The following is a 21,103-nucleotide window of genomic DNA, read 5'->3' on the forward strand; positions in this document are numbered from 1 at the left end:
CACCCAACCCCAGCTCTTTTCGGGTATTTAGAGTTTGGCAAACCAAGTTTAAAATACAGGCTCCCTCATTTACTAGCTTGTGGTCTCAGGTAGGTCCCTATACCTCTCCGGGTTTCAGTCGTCCTCATCTGTAAAATGGAACTATTCCTTACGGGACTGTTGTGAAAAGCGAATGAGTGGAATGCATGTAAAGTACTCAACACAGTGCGTGTTATGATCAATGCACACCAAGTACTAGAGGAGGAAAGATGTGTAAAGTACATACGCAGTGCCTGGCACATTGTAAGCACTAAATGAAGGTCAGCTACTATTACCCTGATACCCACCCAAGGGTCTTTTGGAAACAAATCAAATATATTTTATGTGAGGCAGTGCAGAGACCCATCTGGCTCCTCAGACAAGTGAAACCGAGAGAAAAGGCTCTCCTTACAAAAAAAAAAAAAAAAAGAGAAAAAAAGGAAGGAAAGAAAAGGCTTTCTGCCTCACTCACACCCCACCCTGCTGCCAACACTTCACTGACTGAGCTCTTCCCACCCAACCGACACTGAGACACACAGACCCAATTTGTTCAAATCCAGCTCCACCACTAAGTAGCTGAGGATAACGTTGAGCAAGTACCTTCCTTCACCTGAGCCTCAGTTTCTGCACCTTTAAAATGGGGATAAAATTGTACCTATTGCTACCAAATCCAAACTCATTCTGCTCGCCACACAACAGGCCAATAAATCGGGAGATGAGGTGTTGGGGCAAGGAATAGCAACTTTATTTGGAAAGCCGGCAGACCGAAAGGATGGCAGACTAATGTCTTGGAGAACCATCCTGCTCTAGTCAGAACGCAAGCTCCTTTTATACAAAAAAAATGGGGGAGGGGGTGTGGTTGGTTGTTGTAAACTTCTTGCTGCAGGAATTCTTTGTTCTTGCAGCCGTCCATGTGGGTCAGGCCATGGTGTCCCTGTAAACCTCCAACAAAACAAAGGTTATTCTCTATTTTGCAACTTGCCATCTCTACAGAAGTGCAGGAGTGCTAACATCCTTAAAGGTCAAAGCCCCGAGAAAAGGCTCTCTTGTATATTTCAGGCTAAAAGCAACATTGTTTCACAAAAGATGCAGAGCTAGCAAGACTAAGCCTAGAAAACAGGGCACAGTGGTCAAAACTAAAGGAACAGGTCCAATATGGAGTCAGATTTGTTCTCTATTGCACTATCTTAAGATTTCGTGAGTATCTAGTAAGAAAACCAGTAGATGAACTGTGTCAAACACCCTGGAGAGGGTTTGGGTTTCATTTCTATGGTTTCCCCCTTCTTGTCCTGGGCCCTGGGTCCTGCCTCCCTCGTCAGCACCCTGCCCCCTTCCCCATCTTCCTTTCCCCCCATCTCCTCTGCTTCCCCTCTTCATAAAGCTGTTACAGGCCAGGACATGGCCACTTCCTCTGCCTACACAGGCACCACTTGTTTATGCTGGTGTTTTTCTGTGACCTGGACAACGTGTCCCACTCCAGGGACAAGCTGGAACCAGTGCTCCAGCCGCTCCACCCCGGAGAGGGGGGAGAGCTGGTTGGCAGGAGGCCAGTCACAGGCAGGGCCCAGCTCTTCCCTTTCCCCGCAGAGGGGAGGAAGCTAGGAGCCCAGGGCTCTGCCTCCCAGTCAGGAGCCTGGGACCATAAATTGCTCTCATTTGACAGCTAGGAATTTGTCCAAGGTCATAGGAGCCAGTCAGAGGCCCTGACAGGAACTTGCTTGCTTCTCCGGACTAGGAAGCACAGCTGGGGTGGGGCTGGGAAATGAGAAAGGGTATCTACACTTTAACAAGGAAGCAGGAAGTGTCGTTGTGGTCACCACAATCAGTGCACCCAAAGTGAAGCAGAGAGACCGGCATCCCACTGCCCAGGCCTCAGTCCCTCTCTACTCTGAGCAGCGATGTTTTTACTCATTTATAAGTTCTCTGCTGCCTTCTGCCAGCCAGCAGGGTCAGCTGATGGTTAAGTATAGTAGCCCAAGCACCAAGGGCCCACAAAAATGTTTTTTTCCTATTATTGAAGTATACTCAGTTTACAATGTTGAGTCAATTTCTGGTGCACAGCATGTTTCAATCATGCATATACATACATATATTCCTTTTCATATTCTTTTTCATTATAGGTTAGTATAAGATATTAAATATAGTTACTTGTGCTATAGAAAATTTTTTAATTTTAATTTAATTGAAACTCAGAGGAAAAAAATGAATATAAGAATAGCAAAAATATAATGATTAGTCCAGCCCAGACAATATTTGTCTTTGTACCTATGCAGTTGTAAAATAGATTTTTAAATATTATTTGGGACAGAAGGGCCCGTGAAGGCCAAAGTAGCCAGGGCCATGCAAATTCATCTGCGGCCCCGGTCTCCACTCAATCCCAGGCCTTCCCCTTGGGCTTGAGGCACCATCTGCCTGTCTAGTGGTTGCATGTGGCTACCCAGGGCCCTTCCTGGGCATGGCAGGGACCCTGGGGGCAGGACAGGCCAACCCTTAGTAGGATGCAGGGGTGGCCTTTGGGCAGGGGAGGGCTGTCTCCACGATCAGTGTGCATGCCTGCAGCCCCACCCCTCTGCCCTCCCTCGTGGTCTCTCTCCTCTTGAGCCAGCTTTCCTGAATAGCTTTTCCTCTCTTGTTCAACAGCTCTCACACCTACCACTCCCGGTTCCTTCCCCACTGTTCTCCCACCACCCCCACCAACGGAAACGCCACTTCCCCCCAGCCGGCACAGCCCTGCTCCCCATCCTCCCCTCCGCAGCAGGCTGACACTACCAGCAGGAGGTAGGAGCATCTCTCGCTTCATGCTGGACTGTAGTGGGAAGAAGACAAGCTTTGGAGTCTGGGCAAGAAGTCCCAGCTCAGCTGCTTACTTGCTGTGGACCCCAGGGCGAGTCTACTTGCCTCTCAGACTCTCAGATCTCCGTCCAGGACAAGTGCACAGGGGACTTTTGAGGTTGAAAGGCAGGGCAGGGGGCCTGGTATACAGGTATGGAGTAGGCGCTCAGTATCCACACGCTCCCTCCTGGGTGGCAGAAGGGCTCAATGCCATCCTCCCTCACCCTTCCTCAGCTTCCTTTGAGCTCCTGTACACCTTCCCATCGTCACAGACCCCACGTCATGTTCTCTCATGTCTCCATACACACCACTATTTTGCTGCATTCAGCGGACACTCCCTGAACTCCCGGACACTGGCTCTTCTCTACCAGATCCGGTGCTGGCCACTGGGCCTACAGAGATGTCTCTCGCCTGGTCCCTGCCCTGGATGTTGTAGCCTAGGTGAGGAGATGAGCTTATACAGTTGAGGTTAGTTTTATGTGATGAAATTCCACTTAAAAAGTGATTCATGAGTACAGGGACAGGTTTGTTAGGAAAGGCTGGCTGAGTCTTGAAGGGTGTGAACAGCTAGAGAGGAGAAAAGGGGACAAACCAAGTCGCGGGGGCGCGGGGGTGGGAACCTTCGAGAATAAGGGCTTGGAGTGAACAAACCAACACAGTAAACAGTGAGGAAGTGCTCCCTCTACACCTGGGACTGTACTGGGTACTGTGCTGGGTGTGTGGGCTCCTTGCAACTCCCTAGTGAGGAAGGCATTCCTGTACCCATTTTATAGATGAGAAAACTGAGGCTCAGAGAGTCAACTTCATGCTGCTAAGAAGTGGCAGAGCCAGGACTTGAACCCACTTCTGTGACTCCAGATGCCATCACTGGGCCTCCCTGCCTCCCTGAGCTGGGTGCTGTGAAGGACTCAGAGATGAACTCCGCCAGGATCCTGATCCCAGGGGCTCTCAAGCTAATGGGGAAACTGGGAGTGTGACTGGTGCTAAAAGAACCATAAGAGGAGGCATAAGCAAGATGGAGGCCTTAAAACAGATGCAAAGGGCAATGACAACTCAGAGTGAGGACAGAACAAATGTTGCTAAAATTTGGGGAATGACTTTTTGGAGACATATTAGAGTTGAGTGTTGCCAGACTGGTGAGGTTGGAGGGTGATCATGCTTTGTAATAATCAACCTACCTCTCTCTGAGCATCATCTTACTTATGTATGGGGAAACTAGGGCCCCAAAAGGTTAAATTGTTGGTTCATGACTCCACAGCTAAGAACTGGCAGAGCTGAGACTTGAACCTGGGTCCTCTGAGTCCAAGTCAGTCCTACATCCACTCCAGGCAGAGAGAACTAAAGGCGCATGCCCGGGACACGTCAGGAGAAGAGAGGTGAATGGAGGAAGAAACTTGGTGGACAGGTAAAGGCTGCACTTGTGGGGTCCTGGATGCCACAGTTTGGATTGTCAACTGTGGGGGGCAGAATGGAGGCATGGGTGGTTTTTGAGTCAGAAAGACATAGGGTGACAATCGACTTTAGAGCGAATGACCTGGTACTAAGTATAGATGGAAATTGGTGGAAGAAGAGAGACAGGAGGTGAGGGTCTCTCCTAAATATCCATGTGGAAAGGAATGCCAAATGAGCTGGCTGCCACAGACCCTGAGGCTGGGGCTGGATACAGGGCACACCGTGCAGGGGGACTCAATTGGATGTGGCTACTTCCCCGTTAGGCCCAAGACATCTGGCCCTACCTCCCTGACCCTATCTCCTCCCCTTTCCCCTGCTCCCTGCACCCCAACCACGCTGACCAGCTGCTTCTCCTGGAAAATGCTTACTTTTGTCTCCACTCCAAAGCCATTGTACTTGCTCACTCTTTCCTCTCCCCTGGAACTTTTGACCCTAGATCTTTTCATGCCCCATTCCTTCTTGCCACGTCTTGGCTTGCTTACATGTCACCTGCTCAGAGAGGCACTCTCTGACCACCCTATTGGAGTAAGCACTCAGTCACTACTACCTCATCCAGCTCTATTGGCTTCATCACCCTTATCATAGCTGAAGTCAGCCTGTGTATCATCCACCTCCTTCCACTCACCCATTTACTAGAATGTACACCAAAGGCAGATGGGAACCTTATCGGTCTTCTTCCCTACTTTCTTCTCTGTGTCTCAACAGAGTCTGGCATATAACAGAGAGTTATATGGCAGAAGGGATGAGCATTTGAAGGGATGGATAGAGGCACTGGTTGAGAGGGAAGGAAGGATCATGGCTGATTTGGGGATCTGAGCTGGGCAGCCAGGAAGATAAAACTGCTTCAAATCGAGACAAAGCAGGCAGCAGGGAGCAGACTGTGTGTGGGAAGATGGTGAGTTTGGCTGGGGCCTGTTGCATTTGATACACAGGTGGGGCCTCCAGGTGGAGAGGTCTACTCCTGCAGTGGGAAATACTGGCCAGAGCCAAAGGAAGTGATGGGGCTCTTGGTACGGATGAGCGGGGCAGGGGGATTTGCACAAAGGTGTAAACAGAAGCAGTGGATGTCAGCTAGGTCCCTAATAAGCACAGTGAGGCAGAGAGGACAGGATAAGGAAAGAGTGCTTCAAGAAGGAAGTTATCTTCCTTATGGCCATGGGGCCAAATTCACAAGGAAGAAGTAGAGTGAAAACGAATCAATAGTTCAGATGCAAAGAGGTCACTGGGCTCTTTAGAGCCTGGTGAGGAGGTAGGTGTGTTCAGAATGGTGGGAGCCAAGGCTGTGGGGATCTGGGAGCCAAAAGAGTAAGTAGAGCGTTGACACCAATCATGAAAAAAATCTGCACATGCACCCCCACCCACCAAGCCCAAGCCCTCCTTACAGAGTCTAACTGGCAGGGAGGAGGCAGGAGGAGGCAGGGCAGGGAGACTATCATTTATTCATGTCTGCCATGTGTGCCACTGCACAGCCACCTTCACAACCACTGGCTCCTTTAGCCCTGATGACAACCTTGCAAGATATAAACCATCATTAGCCTCAGAAAGGTTACCTGTATCACTTAAGGTCACCCAGCTAAGTGACAATACAGTGAGATCTAAGCCTGGGTCAGTCTACCATCTCCCCTCAGCCACTCTGGCAATAAGGCACCAGGGACTAGCAAATAAGAGATTGATTGTCCAGTTCCCATGTGGGATTTGGTCTGGCTTCCTGGAGGTAGTGGGTCAGGGGAAGCATAAGAGGAGAAAGTATAGGCAATGGGGTAGGGAATTTGAGGGTGAGAGTTCTCTGGCACCAGGGAAAAGCCATCTCAACGTGGATCGAGGTACAAGACTGAGGGCTAGAAAGGGCCATGGGCAGCGCTTGTTGGGGGTGGAAGTGAGGGGCCTGGGCGGCCTCGTCCTTGTGACATCTACTCCGTGTCTCTAGGCCGTGGCAGTCCATTCACAGACTGCGTGGTGGGCCAGGCAGAGATGCAGGGATGGAGGGATGGAAGCCTCTGCTTTATGCAGGGGGGACAACACTAAGGCCTAGAAAAGCTCCCTTGCTTGATACTACCTCTCCCAAAATGCCACACATAGAGGAGCCACACTGGGCAACTGGTCCAAGGCCTCAGAGGCCAGAGCTGAAAGGTTGGAGGAGTTCTCTGGCCCTTCCAAGAGCCTCCTTTGTTACTCTTTTTCTGTCCCCTAGTGACCATCACCTAGGCAGTCATTTTTATGCCACTCATTAACAACATGCTCAACCCCATTCTCTGCACCATCACCACAGCCTCCTTCCATGACTGGGTGGGACAGCACCAGTGTCAGTAGGTCCCCGGCTGCCTGCCTTGAAAAGTACTGGCTCAAGCTTCACACCAGTGTCCCCTAACACTAGTGCTGCTTGAGTGATCTCCAATCCAACGATCATAGGCCGGATGCCTTCATTGTTTTCCCAAAGTCAAGGGGCTGATAGGCCCTCTGCTCCATCTCACTCCCTTCCAGGTGGAGCCAAGACCCTCCAGGCAGCAGCAGTGAGGAAAGGCCAGAGGCATGTAGGTACAGCTGAACCCAGAAGAAGAGACTGGTAGAAGGTAACAGAGAAGTGGGACCCCAATCTGTTCAGGCTGGGTTGGGGTGCAGACTGGGGCAGGCCATACTGAACACTGACTGAGCCAGACTTGTGATGAGGTTATCCCCAGCCTGTTTGGCCCCAGAGGAAGCTGAGGTTTGGAGAGAGAGAGTAGGACTTGTTTGCCCCAGGCTGCTGGACAGCACTCAAAAGCTATGCGGACACAGATTGGTTGCAAAGCCTGTACACTCTCTTCAGCTGCCCCTTGGAGCTTGGGGATTTTATGATTATGGCAATGTGGCAAGGAAAGCCTTTCCTGCAGGAAGTCCAGATGAGAGGGCCTCTCTTTACTGGCCACTAAAGCCAGACCAGGGGCTGCCTTGAAGCACTCAGACCTGTATTAGGCTGGCTTATGGGTAGAACAGGGTCCCCAAGGCTCCTGAGGCTGGGTCTCCACCCTTCATCTTTCAGCCTGGGTTGTGTGCAGCAGGGGAAGTAAGGAGAGCATAGCCATGGGCAATCTCTCCACAGGGCTTTTGTCAGGATGCCTGAGGTCATGCTTGTGGGCTGCTCAGATAAGGGCTTTTGGTCAGGTCAGGGAATGGGGTTTGCAGCTTCTGCCCAAGCCCTGGCTTCTCAGAATCCCACCTGCCCCACCCCCAAATCACCTCTCAAAGAGAAAGGCTGAGGCCCTTCCCATTTCTCCTGCGGTCTCCCTGAGTCCTATGCTGGTACTGCTCACAGCCTCTGACCCTAACACTGAGCCTGCATTGTAACCTGCCCCTGGTCCCTAGCCCATCGTCTCAGCAAAGACAGCTACACAGACAGAGTACGTCTCTAGTAATGCTTTATTGCTCCTCGGTGGTGGGGGGGTGTCACGTGGACCCACTCTCCACCTCCCCTGTCGCATCTTAAGTGCCCTGCCCCTTGAGGCTTTCCAGACCCCTGCTCCCAACCATAGACTATGGTACATTCATGATAGAATATGTGTGTGTGTATATATAGATGTGTGTGTGTGTGTGTGTGTGTGTGTATATATATATATGTATCTATATATATATACAAGTACATTTTTATATCCTGACTGTACAGTATTTATAGTTACAAATAAAATAGATAGGTTTAAAAATTGCAACTGGTTGGCTGGAACCCATCCCACTACAGTTTATTCAGCCAAAAAATAATAATAAAGCACCAGTTGACGTTGGGCACTCGACTCTCTACATGAACCAAGATGGCTGGTGGGTGGGCTAGGTCAGGTGTGGATCAAGCCCTGGCGGGATGAGATGACATTAGGCCCTTCCATCTGGCAGCCTGGCCACCTGAACCAGGGGCCAGATCTCTTCTTGAGGAAGGGGCTGTCATGTAAAAGCAGGAAAAGGGACACCGACACGGATAGTGTCTCCTCTCACCATCTGCTTTTGCTAGGCCTGTGTGGTAGGAGCAAGGGTGTTTACTTTCTAGACACGGCAGTGCGTGGGCAACAGATGCACAAGACCGCAGGGAGTGGCAGATAAAGTGTGGGGCCCGAGTCTGGGGAGACTGATTCATTGGTCTCCTGAGACCTGAGAAAGGAAGGTTCCCCCCTACTCTCACATCCCAAGCTATCCCAAAATCGTCATGTCGCCTATTGGGGCCTGTCAGCACCCACTCTTTAAATGAGCCTCATAAAAGTCAGCATCGTATATACACAAATCAGACAGCTCACAAGGGTTGGGGCTACCCTGTGCTCTGCCCCTGTGCCCATCTGTTCCAGTCCAATTTCTCTGTATAAGCCAGTTCCAGGCCAATGTTGGCCCAAAGGCAGGACCGTAACCTCCTGTCCAACTTCAAAGGGACCCTGGCACCAAACAGGATGGCTTGGCCTCTCAGAACACCAGAGAGCTGGGAGCACACACTGTTCTCTGCCTCCTTGCCCCGCAGGTTGAGAGATCCAGGAAGGCTTAAGACCGACTGGTGGCTTTGCAGACCTAGAGAGCAGTAGCCTTCTTCTTGCTCCAAAATGACTCCTCTCTCCCGGAAGGGCAGAACACAGGTGTAGGGGTAGAGGTGGAGTAAAGACTGTACACTGAAATTCTCTTTTCCTCCCACGTATGTGCGGAGGAGCTTCAGGAAGTAAGGAGGACCACACAGGCTTGCCTCTGCCCCTGGAAGTGGCATCCATTGTGGTGGGGGGAGAGGCTCTGCTCTCATCCCCCCACTAATCCTGATTAATGCCTTGGTGCTGGGGGAGTAGGGCTCAGTCTGGGAGCAGACTGAGGCTCACAACTTTGTCTCTGGTCCAGCTGCCTGCAGGGTAGGGAAGGAGTCCCGGATCTTTGCCACTTCCATGGCACACAGATGCCCAAAGACTTTGTTGTACCAGTCAGGAGAACGGCCCCTGGGGAGGTAGAAGCAGGCAGGTGTAAGCCAGGGGTTCTTCCCTGGAGCCCTTGCCAGGGACAAGGAAGCCAGGACTTGCTGCCCTCCCCTCACCGGGGGTCAGTGGCACAGGGCAGAGGTGGGAGGGCGTCTGGGCTGAGGAGGCTGGTACCTGAGGTCAGCACGGCAGATGTGAGTGAGCCGGGAGCGGCCTAGGCCGCAGGGCTCCATGAGGTACTGGGACGTGAGCATCAGAGCCCGCACCCCCGACTCCGGCACAGGTTGCTCAGGATCCAGGGACTGAGAGAGGAGCAGGCAACCCCCGCGGGGTAGGTCAGAGCGCCACATCCTGTGGACAAGGGAGACATGTTCAGCTTCCTGGCGCTGGTTCCCATCCCACCTCCCTGGTCCCCTCAAGCACAGCAGGCTGACAGCTAGGGCCTCTCACCGGAGCACCACAAAGTCACGGCAGGGGTGGGGTGCCATGCTGTCGGTGACGTAGTGGTACAGTTCCACCCCTGGCATCAGGGCTTCAAGCACCTGGGCCCGCAGCAGGTCCTCATCCCAGAGAGCCCTCTCCCGCAGGACACGGTGTAGCACGACGGCCGGAGGGGCCGCCACCTCCGTGGATGCCTTCCACACACGCAGAGGGTGTCCGTCTGATGCCTGTGAGCCACGGGAGTGGGGACAGGGACAGCTGTCAGGGCTGGAGAAGCCCCACTCGACCCTCTGGCCCCGGCCTGCCCTCACTCCGGCCTCGGACAAGGGAAGGCTGCACGGCCACCCCACTAACCCTGGCCCAATCCAGACAGGCCAGCCCTGCGCTCCCTGTCCTCTTTCTCCTTTCTGGGTTGTTGCTCCTCCACCTGCTCGGGAGCACAGAGAGATGATGGGACACACATTTTCTGAGGCCTACTAGGCTCTTCCGTGAAATGGGCACAGTGCTTGGAATTTCTGGAACTGAACAGGAAGAGAAGATGGCAGTCGTCCTCAAGGAACTCCCCATTTAGCTCAGGAAGTGGAATGCGTGCACTGCAACAAAAGTGGCCACTTCCTGAGCCTTTTTTAGGTGTGAGCTTCTCAGCCCCACCATCTAAGGGAGGTTTTACTGTGACTGGTTTATCCATGGCCAACCTCTGGCTTGTGGTCTTACAATCAGAATCCAAGAAAGGACATACCTAGTGTCAAGAGCTGGACAAAGAAGTGTCACCTCCAGCCTGGGGCATGGCTGGAGGCTCTGGATGGAGAGGGGGCATATCAAGTTGGGGCTTAAGATGGCTTGGGAAATAGAATGCTCGGGGCAGGTCAGTCCAGGAGGAGGACAGCAGGGGCAGAAGTACAAAGGGGAAAATGTAAGAAGCTCAGCATGACTGTGCCATGGGGACGGATGGCAGGTGAGGCTCTAGAAGTAATGATGGGTCCGGAGGGGACTTCTGGAAGGTAATTCTGGCAGGTGCTTCCTGAGAGAGATCTCTGGTCTCATTTGCTTCCCACTTCCTTAAGGTACTTGCTCTACCACCTGATGTTCTCCAAGTGTCCGACAGAAGCACAGCGAGACAGGCAGGGCAGCTCCTTCTTTTGGGGATCCCTACACACACACACACACACTAATCTGCACCAGGCCCTCTCCTGGCCCCATAGCAACTCTGGGCCGCGTGATACCCACCTTCTTGCAGGCCAGCTCTGTGTGCTGGGGCCCGGGCACACTCATCCAGCCCTTGAAGCGCTCGGCAGCATCGCGTAGCAGCTCCTGGACGCTATCTTCCATGTAGAAGCTCAGGCTCACACCAGCGACTCTGGCCTGCCGCAGCTCAGCCAGGGCCGGGCCCGGAGGGCTGAGCTCGGCCGCACTGTAGGAGCTACACAGTTGCAGCACCATGTCCTGGGGCACCTGGGAGGGCACATGCACACCAGGCTGGGGGCCGTGGGGAGTGTCAGAAGGTCAGGGACCTCCGGTCCCAGAGCCCCTTGGGTCTGTCTGGTTCATTTGAAGGGACTGGAGAAGCCTGGCTACTGAAATGCAGTGGATGAGAAACCTTGCAGGGGAAGAGTTGGAAATGGGTGGTCAAGGAGTATGCATCAAGATGGACCCTAACTCTGACTTAGGGCACAAAGATTAGGCCTGATGGTTCTCCCGGGTCTGGAGTGACTCACCTGGAAAAGTTTCTTGCAGTCACTGATCATGTGTGATAGGCCCTGGGTGGCAGCCATATTCTCACTCAGGTCCCTAGGGCCTGGCCGGCCAATCAGGCTACGTTTGCTTTTGATCCTGGAGGGAAGGGCCGAGAGGAGAGGATGGCACAAGGGCACAAGACAAGCTCCCCAGAAGCCCGCTTGCCAGCTCTAAACACAAAACAACCTGCTGCCCTTTAGAAGGACCTGCTTCACAGCATCCAAAGCCTCCCTGGGCCCCTGAGGAGTCAGGCTGACCTCTTGTGGTGCTACCTGGGAACTGCAGCGCCGGCCATCAAGGGCCAACAATCCAACGGGGCCCCAACCCTCCCTGCCTAGCCCAGCCATGCCCTGCCCTGTTTCACCTGGGTGAGGGGTTATCCTTCTTGGAGACGTTGAGGTGGAAGATGGAGGGGGCCAGGCACACTGCCAGGTTACCAGCTGTCATCTGGTTTTCCTCAGCAGAGGCAATGTCACTTAGGAAATAGAGCAGGGTCTGCAGCACCTCTCGGTTCTCATCGGGGAGCAGCAAGGTGGCAGCTTGCGCGGCTGCCAACCATTGATCCTTGGGGAGGACTGTAAGAAAGGCATGGCAGAAGGGCTTCCTTATTCCCCTAGAGCTTCTGGCAGCAAGCCTCTTCTTGCTTCGAGGAATGCAGACAGTACAGTGGTCCCAAGGGAAGTTGGTGAGGGGGAAGGGCAAAGGTGGACTCGGGTCTCAGGTGACGTGTAAGCTTGGGTGAGTCCCTGCCTCTCCTCAGGGCCTCAGTCTATTCTTTTATATAATGGGTGTGGGGGAATAGAATGTGGTCTCTCTGCAAGGACCATTCCAATTCGGGATAGTAAATCTTCCAATGAGCTTCTGGGTGTGGTTACATTTGCCTACACCGGGTTTATCTTCCACAAGCCCTGGGATTCAAGGAGAATGAGAACGGAACAGGTTATTGGGGATCGGGTCAGGGGACTCACGCTGGTAGATTTGCAGGAAAGTGGTAGTGAGCTTGCTGGTGAAGATAGGCTCAGGCAGATCCCGGAAATACTGTTTCAGCAGGTCAGCCACATCATAGGCTGACTGGCCGTCGTAGCAAACATTGTCAGGGGAAGTCTCATTCATTTGGCGTAGGTTCTGGATCCTGGACTTCACTCCAGACTTGCGGAAGATGCCCACCTGGCCCATGCAGGGGAGGGAGGGAGGGAGACAGGTTGGGGTGGGAGGGAGACTGTGAGGCCAACCCTGGACCGAGGGTCAGGAGTGTAGCACCCACCTCCCTTCCCCACCAGAGCTTTCCAAGACTGGCAGGCTTCCTGCTGGGTAGGGCAGGAGAGAAATGGCAAAACAAAAGAGAAGAATTTTTACAGCCCCAAGGCCAAGGAGAAAGATGGCTTTGCGTGGAGATGAGTCGGAAAAGGAGGACCTAGGCTAAGGCGGGCTCCTGGAAGATGGGGACTACTATGCCTGGGCCATAAAAGAGCTGGCACAGAGTGGGACAGAAGGGTGTTTTGGGTCCATCCCTGTTGGGCCTTCCTGAGGATAAGCAAAGTCTCTAGCATGCCAGCCCGACCCAGGGGGAAGCCCAGAGCAGCTCCCCTCCCCAACTCCCCAGTCCAAGGAAGCCTTGGACTTCCTTCCCAGCACCATCTCTCCTCATGCGCCCTGGAAGGCCTCACCTGTTCCAGGCACTGGCTGCGCAGGTAGCGCATGGCTTGCTGAATGCTCTGGGGCAGTGGTTGGCCGGTACGCTGCACATGGATGAGGGGTGGCACCCCAAAGACCTGCTGGCCCCGGTAGTCCGGTGTCTTGTTCCTTTTCATGAACTTGGGCATTGACCTGTTTGGAGGAGTGACCAGAGATCAGAAAGGGGGATGGGGTAGGACCGGAGACAACTTGGAGACTCTGCCGGCAGTCTCAGGGGACTCAGGTGGTGGGGAGTAGGGGGAGAAACACACCATGTCCCCAGAGTCAACATACACCTACAGTTGAGCACCTGCTCTGGGCCCATTCCCAGGGAGTCTCAGAGACACAGGGAGCTCTCAGTCTGGTCAAGGAGACGATTGCCACAACAGGCAGTGATAATACCTCTGGCCAGGAGTGGGCCAAAACTTAAGGGGAGACTCACGAGGGAGGGAAACTGTACTCAGTGGGTCAGGGAAGGCTCAAAGAGAGGGTAGAAATTCAGCAGGCTCTTGAGGGATGGGTAGGCATTGCCCCAGAGGAGAAATGGGAAAAAGTTATTCCGCATTCTACGTAGAAAGAGCAGTACGGGCAAAGGCAAAGAGACATGAAAAGAATGTGCACAGTCAGAGAAGGGTGACCAGTCCACTGGCCATGTGTTGGCATTGCTTGGGACTGGCAGGCTAAAGAGGTGGGGTCAGAACATTGAAAGGAACATGATAGGAAGGAAATAGGACCTTCTTCTTTGGCCATGGAGGACCACAGGAGGGTGTGTCAGGAAGTTGACAACCAAAGGTGCATATTAGGATAATCCTGCTAGTGGCAGCATGGAAACTGGGATTGAGGAGGTACCACTCATGGACCTGGGGACCCCCACTCCCACCCTGCCTCCCTCGTGGCACACATACTCCTGTGACTCCCATGTGCATCCCCCACAGATGTACACATGCTGCCTGGAGCCACGGTGACCTCTCCAGCCTCCTAGCACCTCCCACTGCTCCAGTGGCCTGGAGGCTCTACCTGCCTGCACCACCTCCTGAGGGGGACCCTCCCAGGGCCCTGCAGTGGGGGCAGGGAGGGATCCATGCCCTGGAAGAGCAGCTGTGCCACCACAGTGGCCCAGGAGGACTCACCAGACCCAGCCCTGTTTGTGGGGGACAGTGTACTTGTCCATGAAGGCGGTGAGCCGCAGCAGCGAGCCCTTGTGTAGGAGGTGGATCTGGCTGGCAAACTGCCGGTTGATCTCCAGTGACTCTGAGTTGAGGCTGGGCCGGTGAGAGTTCTGGAAGCTGTGCCAACGGAGCTTCCTGGTGAGGAGTGAGGGGGCGGAGAAGGCCAGAGGAACAGGTTTGGGGAAACCTTAGAAAAGGTTGTGTTCTTTTGGTTCCCCCTTCCCGCCCCCTGCCAAAGAAAGAACATACAAGGAGATGGGACCACTGTCACCGATGCTACTGGGCCCCAGGGTGGAGAAAGCTTAGTCTGGGTTTCCGGGGCTACCCAGCAGCCCAGATGCTATCAGGGAGGGTGGCACAGATCGCAGGCCCACCTAGTGCCCACAAGCAGTCCCAGCCCCCCTTCCCTTCAAGACTGCGGTGGAGGTGCTGCTCTAAGAAGCCCAGGATAGCAAAGCTGGGGATCAGAGACTGTCTCCTCTAACGCCTTTGATTTACACATGGGGAAATGGAGACCCCAAAAGAGCTACAGTTTGCACAAGGCCACAGCAGAGGCAGGTCCTGAACCTCACATTTTGGAATCCTGAGTCCTATACTCTTTCTATTTCTCTCTTGGGCCTGGTTGCTGGCAGGCAATCACCCAGCCCCTAAGAACTTGCTCCTGGGCCTTGTGACTAATAAATGGGCTTGGGGGAAGGGAGGGGAGAGAGAGGGGTAAGGGAAGAGATGAAGAGATGGGGGAGGCACAGTGGGAGTGGGGAGAGACAACAGAGGCCACTGCTCCCACCCCTACCCTGGACTCCCACCTGCAGGGTCTGGTCAGTGAGGCACCAACACCTGAGTCTCGTCGTTCACGCGGTGCTGATGCCTGGAGTCCAGCTGGGGACCCTGTGGCTTCCGCCTCGTTCATGGAGTTCCCGCTACTGTCCAGTTCACTGGATGAGGCCACAGTGTCAGAAATGGAGTGGCCTTCTTCCACAGACAGGCTGGAGGCAGAAGTGGGTTCCCCTCCTGAATTTGCCTCCTGCTCAGGATCCTGGGCTAAGCTCGGGGCCTCGGCCTCTGCCTGTGCCCGGAGCTCCGACTCAGCTGGGACTTGAGCTTGAGCCTGAGCTGGGACTCCTAGCTGGACATCCACCTGGCCCGGGGCTAAGGACTCCCTGTGGGCTGGAGCCTCTCCCTGGGCCAGAGCCTCAGCCCGACTTTCCTCTTCACCCGTGACTATTTCTATTGATGAAGTGGCCTCCTCCTCTTCTTCCTCATCTTCTTCCTCTTCCTTATCTCCAGGCCCCAGGTCTGGGTATATGGCCCGAGACCAGAGCTCTACTCGCTGCTGCAACCCCCACACATGCTGGAGGATGTCGTCCAAGTGAGTGTAGCTGTCCCCACCCTCCTCCTCTTCCTCTTCAGCCTCAGTCCCAGCCAGGACAGGCTCAGCTGGGGACAGTTCGGGCATGTTGTCATAGGTGCTGGCATGGCTACCCGTGGAGCCACAGGAGCCCCGGCGCCCTTCGTAGCCCCAGCGCCTACCTGGTTGCCAATCTGCCAGGCGGTGTCCATCCTCAGGACACAGGCTTTCAATGGACAGGGAGCGAGGGAATGTGCCTGGTTTGTGGTCCCTGGGCACATGCACCAGGCAGTCACCCCGGTGCGCCCGCTGAGGATGCTGGAACGTGGCCACAGGCCAGGCCTCCCAGGCCCTCTGAGTCTCAGCACCACCACCACTGGCTGAGGTGGCCGCCTGGTTTTTGGCCCTGTAGAATCCAGCTGAGAGGAAGCCACGGCGACTTCTAAAAGAGGAGGCTTTGGTGGCCTTCTCTGAGGTGGCCGAGCTACACTCGAGCTCTGCTTGCTGGCTGCCGCCCTTTTCCTTCCGCCTCAGAGACTCCAGGTGCTTGAGGAAGCTCCGGGAACGGTGCTTCTTGGCTTTGCCCCGAGGAGCCTCCTGGCCCCGAGAGGGGCTTAGGAAGGACTGGTCACTTGGGCTGGGAGCACAGCCTAGGGAGGGAAGGTCCACTGGCTCGGGCAGGAGGCTCACAGTGATGGCTGGCAGGGAGGTGGCACTAAGCTCCGTGAGGACGCTCTCACAGCTGGAGGTCACTGGCAGGCCAGGGCTCGGTGGGGCCAGCAGGTCAGAGGAGCCCACACGAGACCAGCATTTGCTTTCTCGCTGAAAGGCCCAGTGGTTGCTTATGGTACACTGCTCTTCCTCCTCTGAGTCTTCATTCTGGGAAGAGCACCACAGGCTTGGGTCAGAGAAGTCCAGCCTCCAAGCCTGTGCTTGGGTTCCACTCCCTGCCTCCAAACTCTTGGGGGACTTTGAGGCAAAGGGCCCTGCTCTCTGGCTGAGGGCACATTCTTGAAGGGGAAGCTGGCTCTGGCAGTGCTGGAAAAAGCCCGGAGTCACAGACAAGGCCCAGATGGAGGGTGATGGTCATCTAAGCAATCTAATCCCTCCCCGTTCTACAGATAGGGAAACCAGACAAAGGAGAAACCATTTGCCCAAGGTCATACAATGTCAGGCAGTAAGTTAGTGGCAGTGACAGACAGGGCTGGAATCCAAGCATCTTGATTTCCTGTCCTCAGCAGCCTCCCAAGTCTCTAGGCTATAGTCTCAGATTAGAATCCCAGAATGCCAGAGCTAGAAGGGGATTTTAGATTTTCTAATTTTCCAATTTGCCAAGTGGGGAAACTGAGGACCCGAGAGGGGAATAGGCTTGTGCAAGGTCACCAAGCAGTGAGTGCAGACCCAGAACCAGGCACTAGGGGTCTCCCGCTTCTGGGGCCAGGGCTGGGCAACTTGGCTGACCCACCCGACGGCGGGCCTCTGGTGGAAAAAGCCCCAGAGAAAATCCACAAAGCCTGACCCCAGAGAAGGATGGGGTCATCCGGCCCACATTCCAGGGACGCATGCAGACCAAGAGCCCTCTCAATTTCTGCAATCCCCAATCCGGCCGCATTAGCAAGGCCTTTGGAGGCTATGAATGCTGCCTCCAATTCACTGTAGAAACGGAGAAAATGAAGCTCAGTTGATAAGACCTCATGGGGGTCAGGTTGGGGACCCTGACTTCTAAGATCATATAGGCCATGTTTTTCTATCACGTTATTCTGTCTCCACTCCCTAGTCAAGGAATTTTTGCTCTCACAGAGCAGGGAGTGTAGGCAGCTGGATTTCCCTGAGGAATGGTCACCACTAGGTCAAGTTATTTGTAAACCCAAGAAGGAAGGGTGAGCAGAGGGGGGTGGGTGAGGCCATCCAAGGAACAGGGTACTTGTTCTCAAACCCTGGCTTCGAGACCAGACTCGCCAAAACCCAGCAGCCTCATAAAGCCCCTTACATCCCACTCCCAGGCTGAAACAAGGCACTTCCCTGGGACAGCCTAGACTCCTGGGGACCCTGTAGCTCAGTTTATAAGTGGTCTGTGGCTGTCCTGGGTTCCCCACAGCACCACAAGACCACAGACTCCACACTTGCCATGACTCACCTGCTTGCATTGAAAATGAACCTCCAGTTTCATCGAGGCACAGTTGTTCAAGGTCATCAGCCTCCTGCAAGAAAATGAAGCAGGGTTCACCCAAGGGTCTCAACCCTCAAAGCCTGCAGGGCAGAGCCTGCTGAGATACTCCCCAGACACCATCCACTGCTTTCCATGTCCAAGACATCAAAACTTGTCCCAAGTCCCAGACTTCATGAAGGTTTCAGTGACGGACATGATGCTGGGGAGAGTATGGCCTCTGACCTTTGGGAACTTACAGATGTGGAAAAAAAAACCACTACAGAGATGGGACAGGTTCAAGGACAGAGGAGACAGAAGGCACAGCAGGCACACAGAGGGTGGGACAAGGAACTTCCATCAAGGCAGGGGGTGCAGTCAGAGAAGGTCTCCCTGAGAACAGAAATAGGATTTGGAGGGAGAGAGAAACAGAGATTCCTATCCTAGGCTTTGATGAGAGCCCGTGACAAGGTAGAGAGGGAAACAGTCAATAAATAGACCTCTATGTATGTCAGGGGAAGACTGAGGCTGATAAGGTCGGTCAAAGCCAGGCTGCAGTGGGGAGGGTATAGCTCAGTGGTAGAGTATATGCCTAACATGCATGAGGTCTTAGGTTCAATCCCCAGCACCACCATTAAAAATAAATAAATAAGCCTAATTCCTTCCCCATCACAAAAAAAAAAAAAGAAAGAAAAATAGCTGGCCTGCAAAAGGCCTCGGGTGTCATGCTAACAAAGCTTTGGACTTTTCCCAGCAGACAGCAACGTATTTGAAGCAGAAAAGCCGCCACTGGGAAGCTGACTCTAGTGGGTGTAGGGATGCTGGATCAGAGCGAGGAGTGGGGATGCAGAGATGGATCCAAGAATGGTTTGGCCTCAAACAAGTAGAGAGGGGACACATCCGAGGAATGTCTGGAGGATCTAACTGAAGGGAGAAAAGAACTGAGGCCAGACCATGGCTTTCTAGTGACTGGGTGGGTGAGGATGTCACAGACACGGAAGACAGAGTGAACAGCGTGACTACAGCAGATGAACTCTGATCACAGGCAGGCTCTTCCTCTGTCAGAGGGAATGAGGATTGCTTTTTCCCATGAGGAAGTCCCAAGCCAGGCCTTTGACCTCCCAGGCCTGGCCCTTGGCCCCATTACCTGCACAGGGCTCCCAAAGAGTCTTCGTCCAGAAAACTGTGGTCCTTCTTCACAGAGCCAATATCCAGGGGGAACGAACCATCTGTATGGCAGAGAAAAGCCAAGATGAGTCGAGGGTGGTAGGTCACTCAGCGCCAGTGACCCTTGAGTGAGAAGAAGGGGGCCAGGGAAGTGGGGAAGCAGGCAGGCAGTAAAAGAGGGGCCGTGGAGCTCATGGTTGGCCACTGAGGGAAGGTCAAGTAGGGGCCAGGAAGGTCGAGCTGGACAAAAGGACCCATCCATCGGTGAGGCAGGTCCATGGAGGTTGGCAGGCCTGAGTCACTAGGGAGCTGCCAAGAGCCCACCCTAGCTCCTCCAGTCCCCTCTGCATCCTGGGCTGCTCAGATAGAGCCCTTCCTCCCTGGCCACGGTGAACTGTGGGGAGCAGGGAGAGAGTGAGGACAGAGGACAGAGGACAGTGGGTAGCCATATGACACTTCACCTCCCCTGCTTCTCAGAGCAAGGGCGCCCACTCCCTGGAGCTTGGGGAAGGGAGGGGAGAGAGGGAGGAGTGGGGGAAGGGAGAGAGCATCCCCGACATCCCACACTTCTCTGCCTGACTGGTAAAACAAGCCCATTTACTCATTTATTAATATTAATTGAGCACCTACTTTGTGCCAGGCTCTGGGGATACAACAGGAAATGAAACCAAAATGATCCAGGCCTTCACGGAGTTCACACTCTTATGGGGGCAACAGACAGTAAACAGTATGTGAGAGAAATGAAATACGTACTTATAAACGCCGGCAAAGATACAAGCCTGGGGTAAGGACAGGACTTTCCAAGGTGCTGACTTCTGAGCAGAGTCCTGAAGTGGGAGAAGGGGCCCACCATGCAAAGAGCCTGGGAGAAAGCCCCCAGGCAGGACTAAAACTGAGGCTCTGAGGAGGGTGAGAGCCCAGTGTGAGTGGTAGAAAGGGGCCCAGAGCAAAGTGAGCGAAGAGGAGAGGAGTTATGTGGAAGTTGGCTGATGCAGTCTTGTGGGCCAGAACAGAGTGCTGGCGCTCACTTCATTCTGAGTGTGCCTTGAAGCCAGTGGAGGAGCAATGCAGAGCAGAGCAGGGGAGGGACACAATCAGGCCTGTGGGGGCTCACAGGGTCCCTCTAGCTGCTATGCATTCAGAATAGGGGAGGCAGTGAAGAAAGGAGGATGAGGGGTGGGGGAGGACATAGCTCAGTGGTAGAGCACATGCTTAGCAGGCACAAGGTCAATCACCAGTACCTCTGTTAATAGATAAATAAACCTAATTACCTCCCCCTGAAAAAAGTAGAAAAAAAAAAAAAAAGGAGGCTGCAGCGTTAGGCCAAGCGAGCGGGTCACAGCAACATGGCAGGAGGTGGTAGGAGGTGGATCGATTCAAGAGATATTCTGGAGGGAGAAGGGCCCTGTTGGAGGTGGGGCTTGAGTGGACAGTGGTGCCATCAGAGTTCAGGTTTAGACCTGTTCCATCTTAAGACATCCGTCAGACAGCTGAGGAGAGATACTGAATTGTGAACTGAAGAGAGGAATCTGGAGCTTGGGACTGAAGTCTGGACAGAGAGACACTGTGGAGTCATCAGAATATAGATGGCACTTGGACAAGGAGCTCTTGGGAAAGAAACGTCCAAGACGGAGCCCTGAGAGCCCCAAACAGTCAGGATCAGCTAGAGGGCGCTATGTCGGCCGAGGAGACTGGGAGCAGCCAGGGGGGTCGCCAAGAGAAGAGGGAACTCCAGGAGCTGCAGGGAGGAGCCCACTGCGCTGTATGCTCTGGAGAAATTAAGTCAGGACTGGGAAGGGACTGCAGAGTGTGACCACGTGGAGGTCCCTGGTGAGCTTGACAAGGGCTGTTTTGTTGGCAAGGTGGGGATGAAGCCAGGGGACAGTAGAGGTGTGGGAAGAAGAGGGGAAGTGGAAACAGCCAGGATGAACAACTCTGAAGAGAAACAGGGAGGGGGGTGAGTATAGCTCAGTGGTAGAACTTAGCATGCATGAGGTCCTGGGTTCAACCCCCAGCACCTCTATTAAAGCAAATAAGTAAATAAATAAACCAAATTACCTCCCCTCAAACATAAAAAAAATAAATAAAATATTTTTTAAAAATAAAAGAGAAAAACAGAAAAATGAAGGCAGACAGAGAAATAAGGCTGTGGGGAGGAGAGGGGGTCAAGGTTGCCAGGTGCACCCCCCCCCCCACGTTGTGTCTATGTCAATAA

The 21,103-nt window shown here is 53.8% G+C and overlaps 1 protein-coding gene across 5 annotated transcripts in view; it reads right to left on the reverse strand.

The window, feature by feature from the left end:
• Positions 1-7,679: 7,679 nt before the first annotated feature.
• Positions 7,680-21,103, reverse strand: part of STARD8 (StAR related lipid transfer domain containing 8) — a 74,035-nt gene continuing 60,611 nt past the window's right edge. For 3 of the 5 annotated variants that reach the window (XM_032476159.1, XM_032476156.1, XM_014567403.2), the window contains 12 exons: positions 18,869-18,950; positions 17,713-17,776; positions 15,034-16,454; positions 14,189-14,362; positions 13,052-13,211; positions 12,353-12,551; positions 11,749-11,959; positions 11,366-11,480; positions 10,878-11,126; positions 9,660-9,877; positions 9,384-9,560; positions 7,680-9,230 (listed from right to left, as the gene is read on the reverse strand). In XM_032476159.1, the coding sequence (XP_032332050.1) occupies positions 9,113-9,230; positions 9,384-9,560; positions 9,660-9,877; positions 10,878-11,126; positions 11,366-11,480; positions 11,749-11,959; positions 12,353-12,551; positions 13,052-13,211; positions 14,189-14,362; positions 15,034-16,454; positions 17,713-17,776; positions 18,869-18,950 (3,188 nt within the window). In that variant the 3' untranslated portion in view covers positions 7,680-9,112. Of the gene's footprint in view, positions 9,231-9,383; positions 9,561-9,659; positions 9,878-10,877; positions 11,127-11,365; positions 11,481-11,748; positions 11,960-12,352; positions 12,552-13,051; positions 13,212-14,188; positions 14,363-15,033; positions 16,455-17,712; positions 17,777-18,868; positions 18,951-21,103 lie in introns of those variants that run through there. The other 2 variants (XM_032476158.1, XM_032476160.1) reach the window with 2 other exon arrangements.

This window comes from Camelus ferus, chromosome X (genome assembly GCF_009834535.1).
Source record: "Camelus ferus isolate YT-003-E chromosome X, BCGSAC_Cfer_1.0, whole genome shotgun sequence".
Taxonomy (NCBI): domain Eukaryota; kingdom Metazoa; phylum Chordata; class Mammalia; order Artiodactyla; family Camelidae; genus Camelus; species Camelus ferus.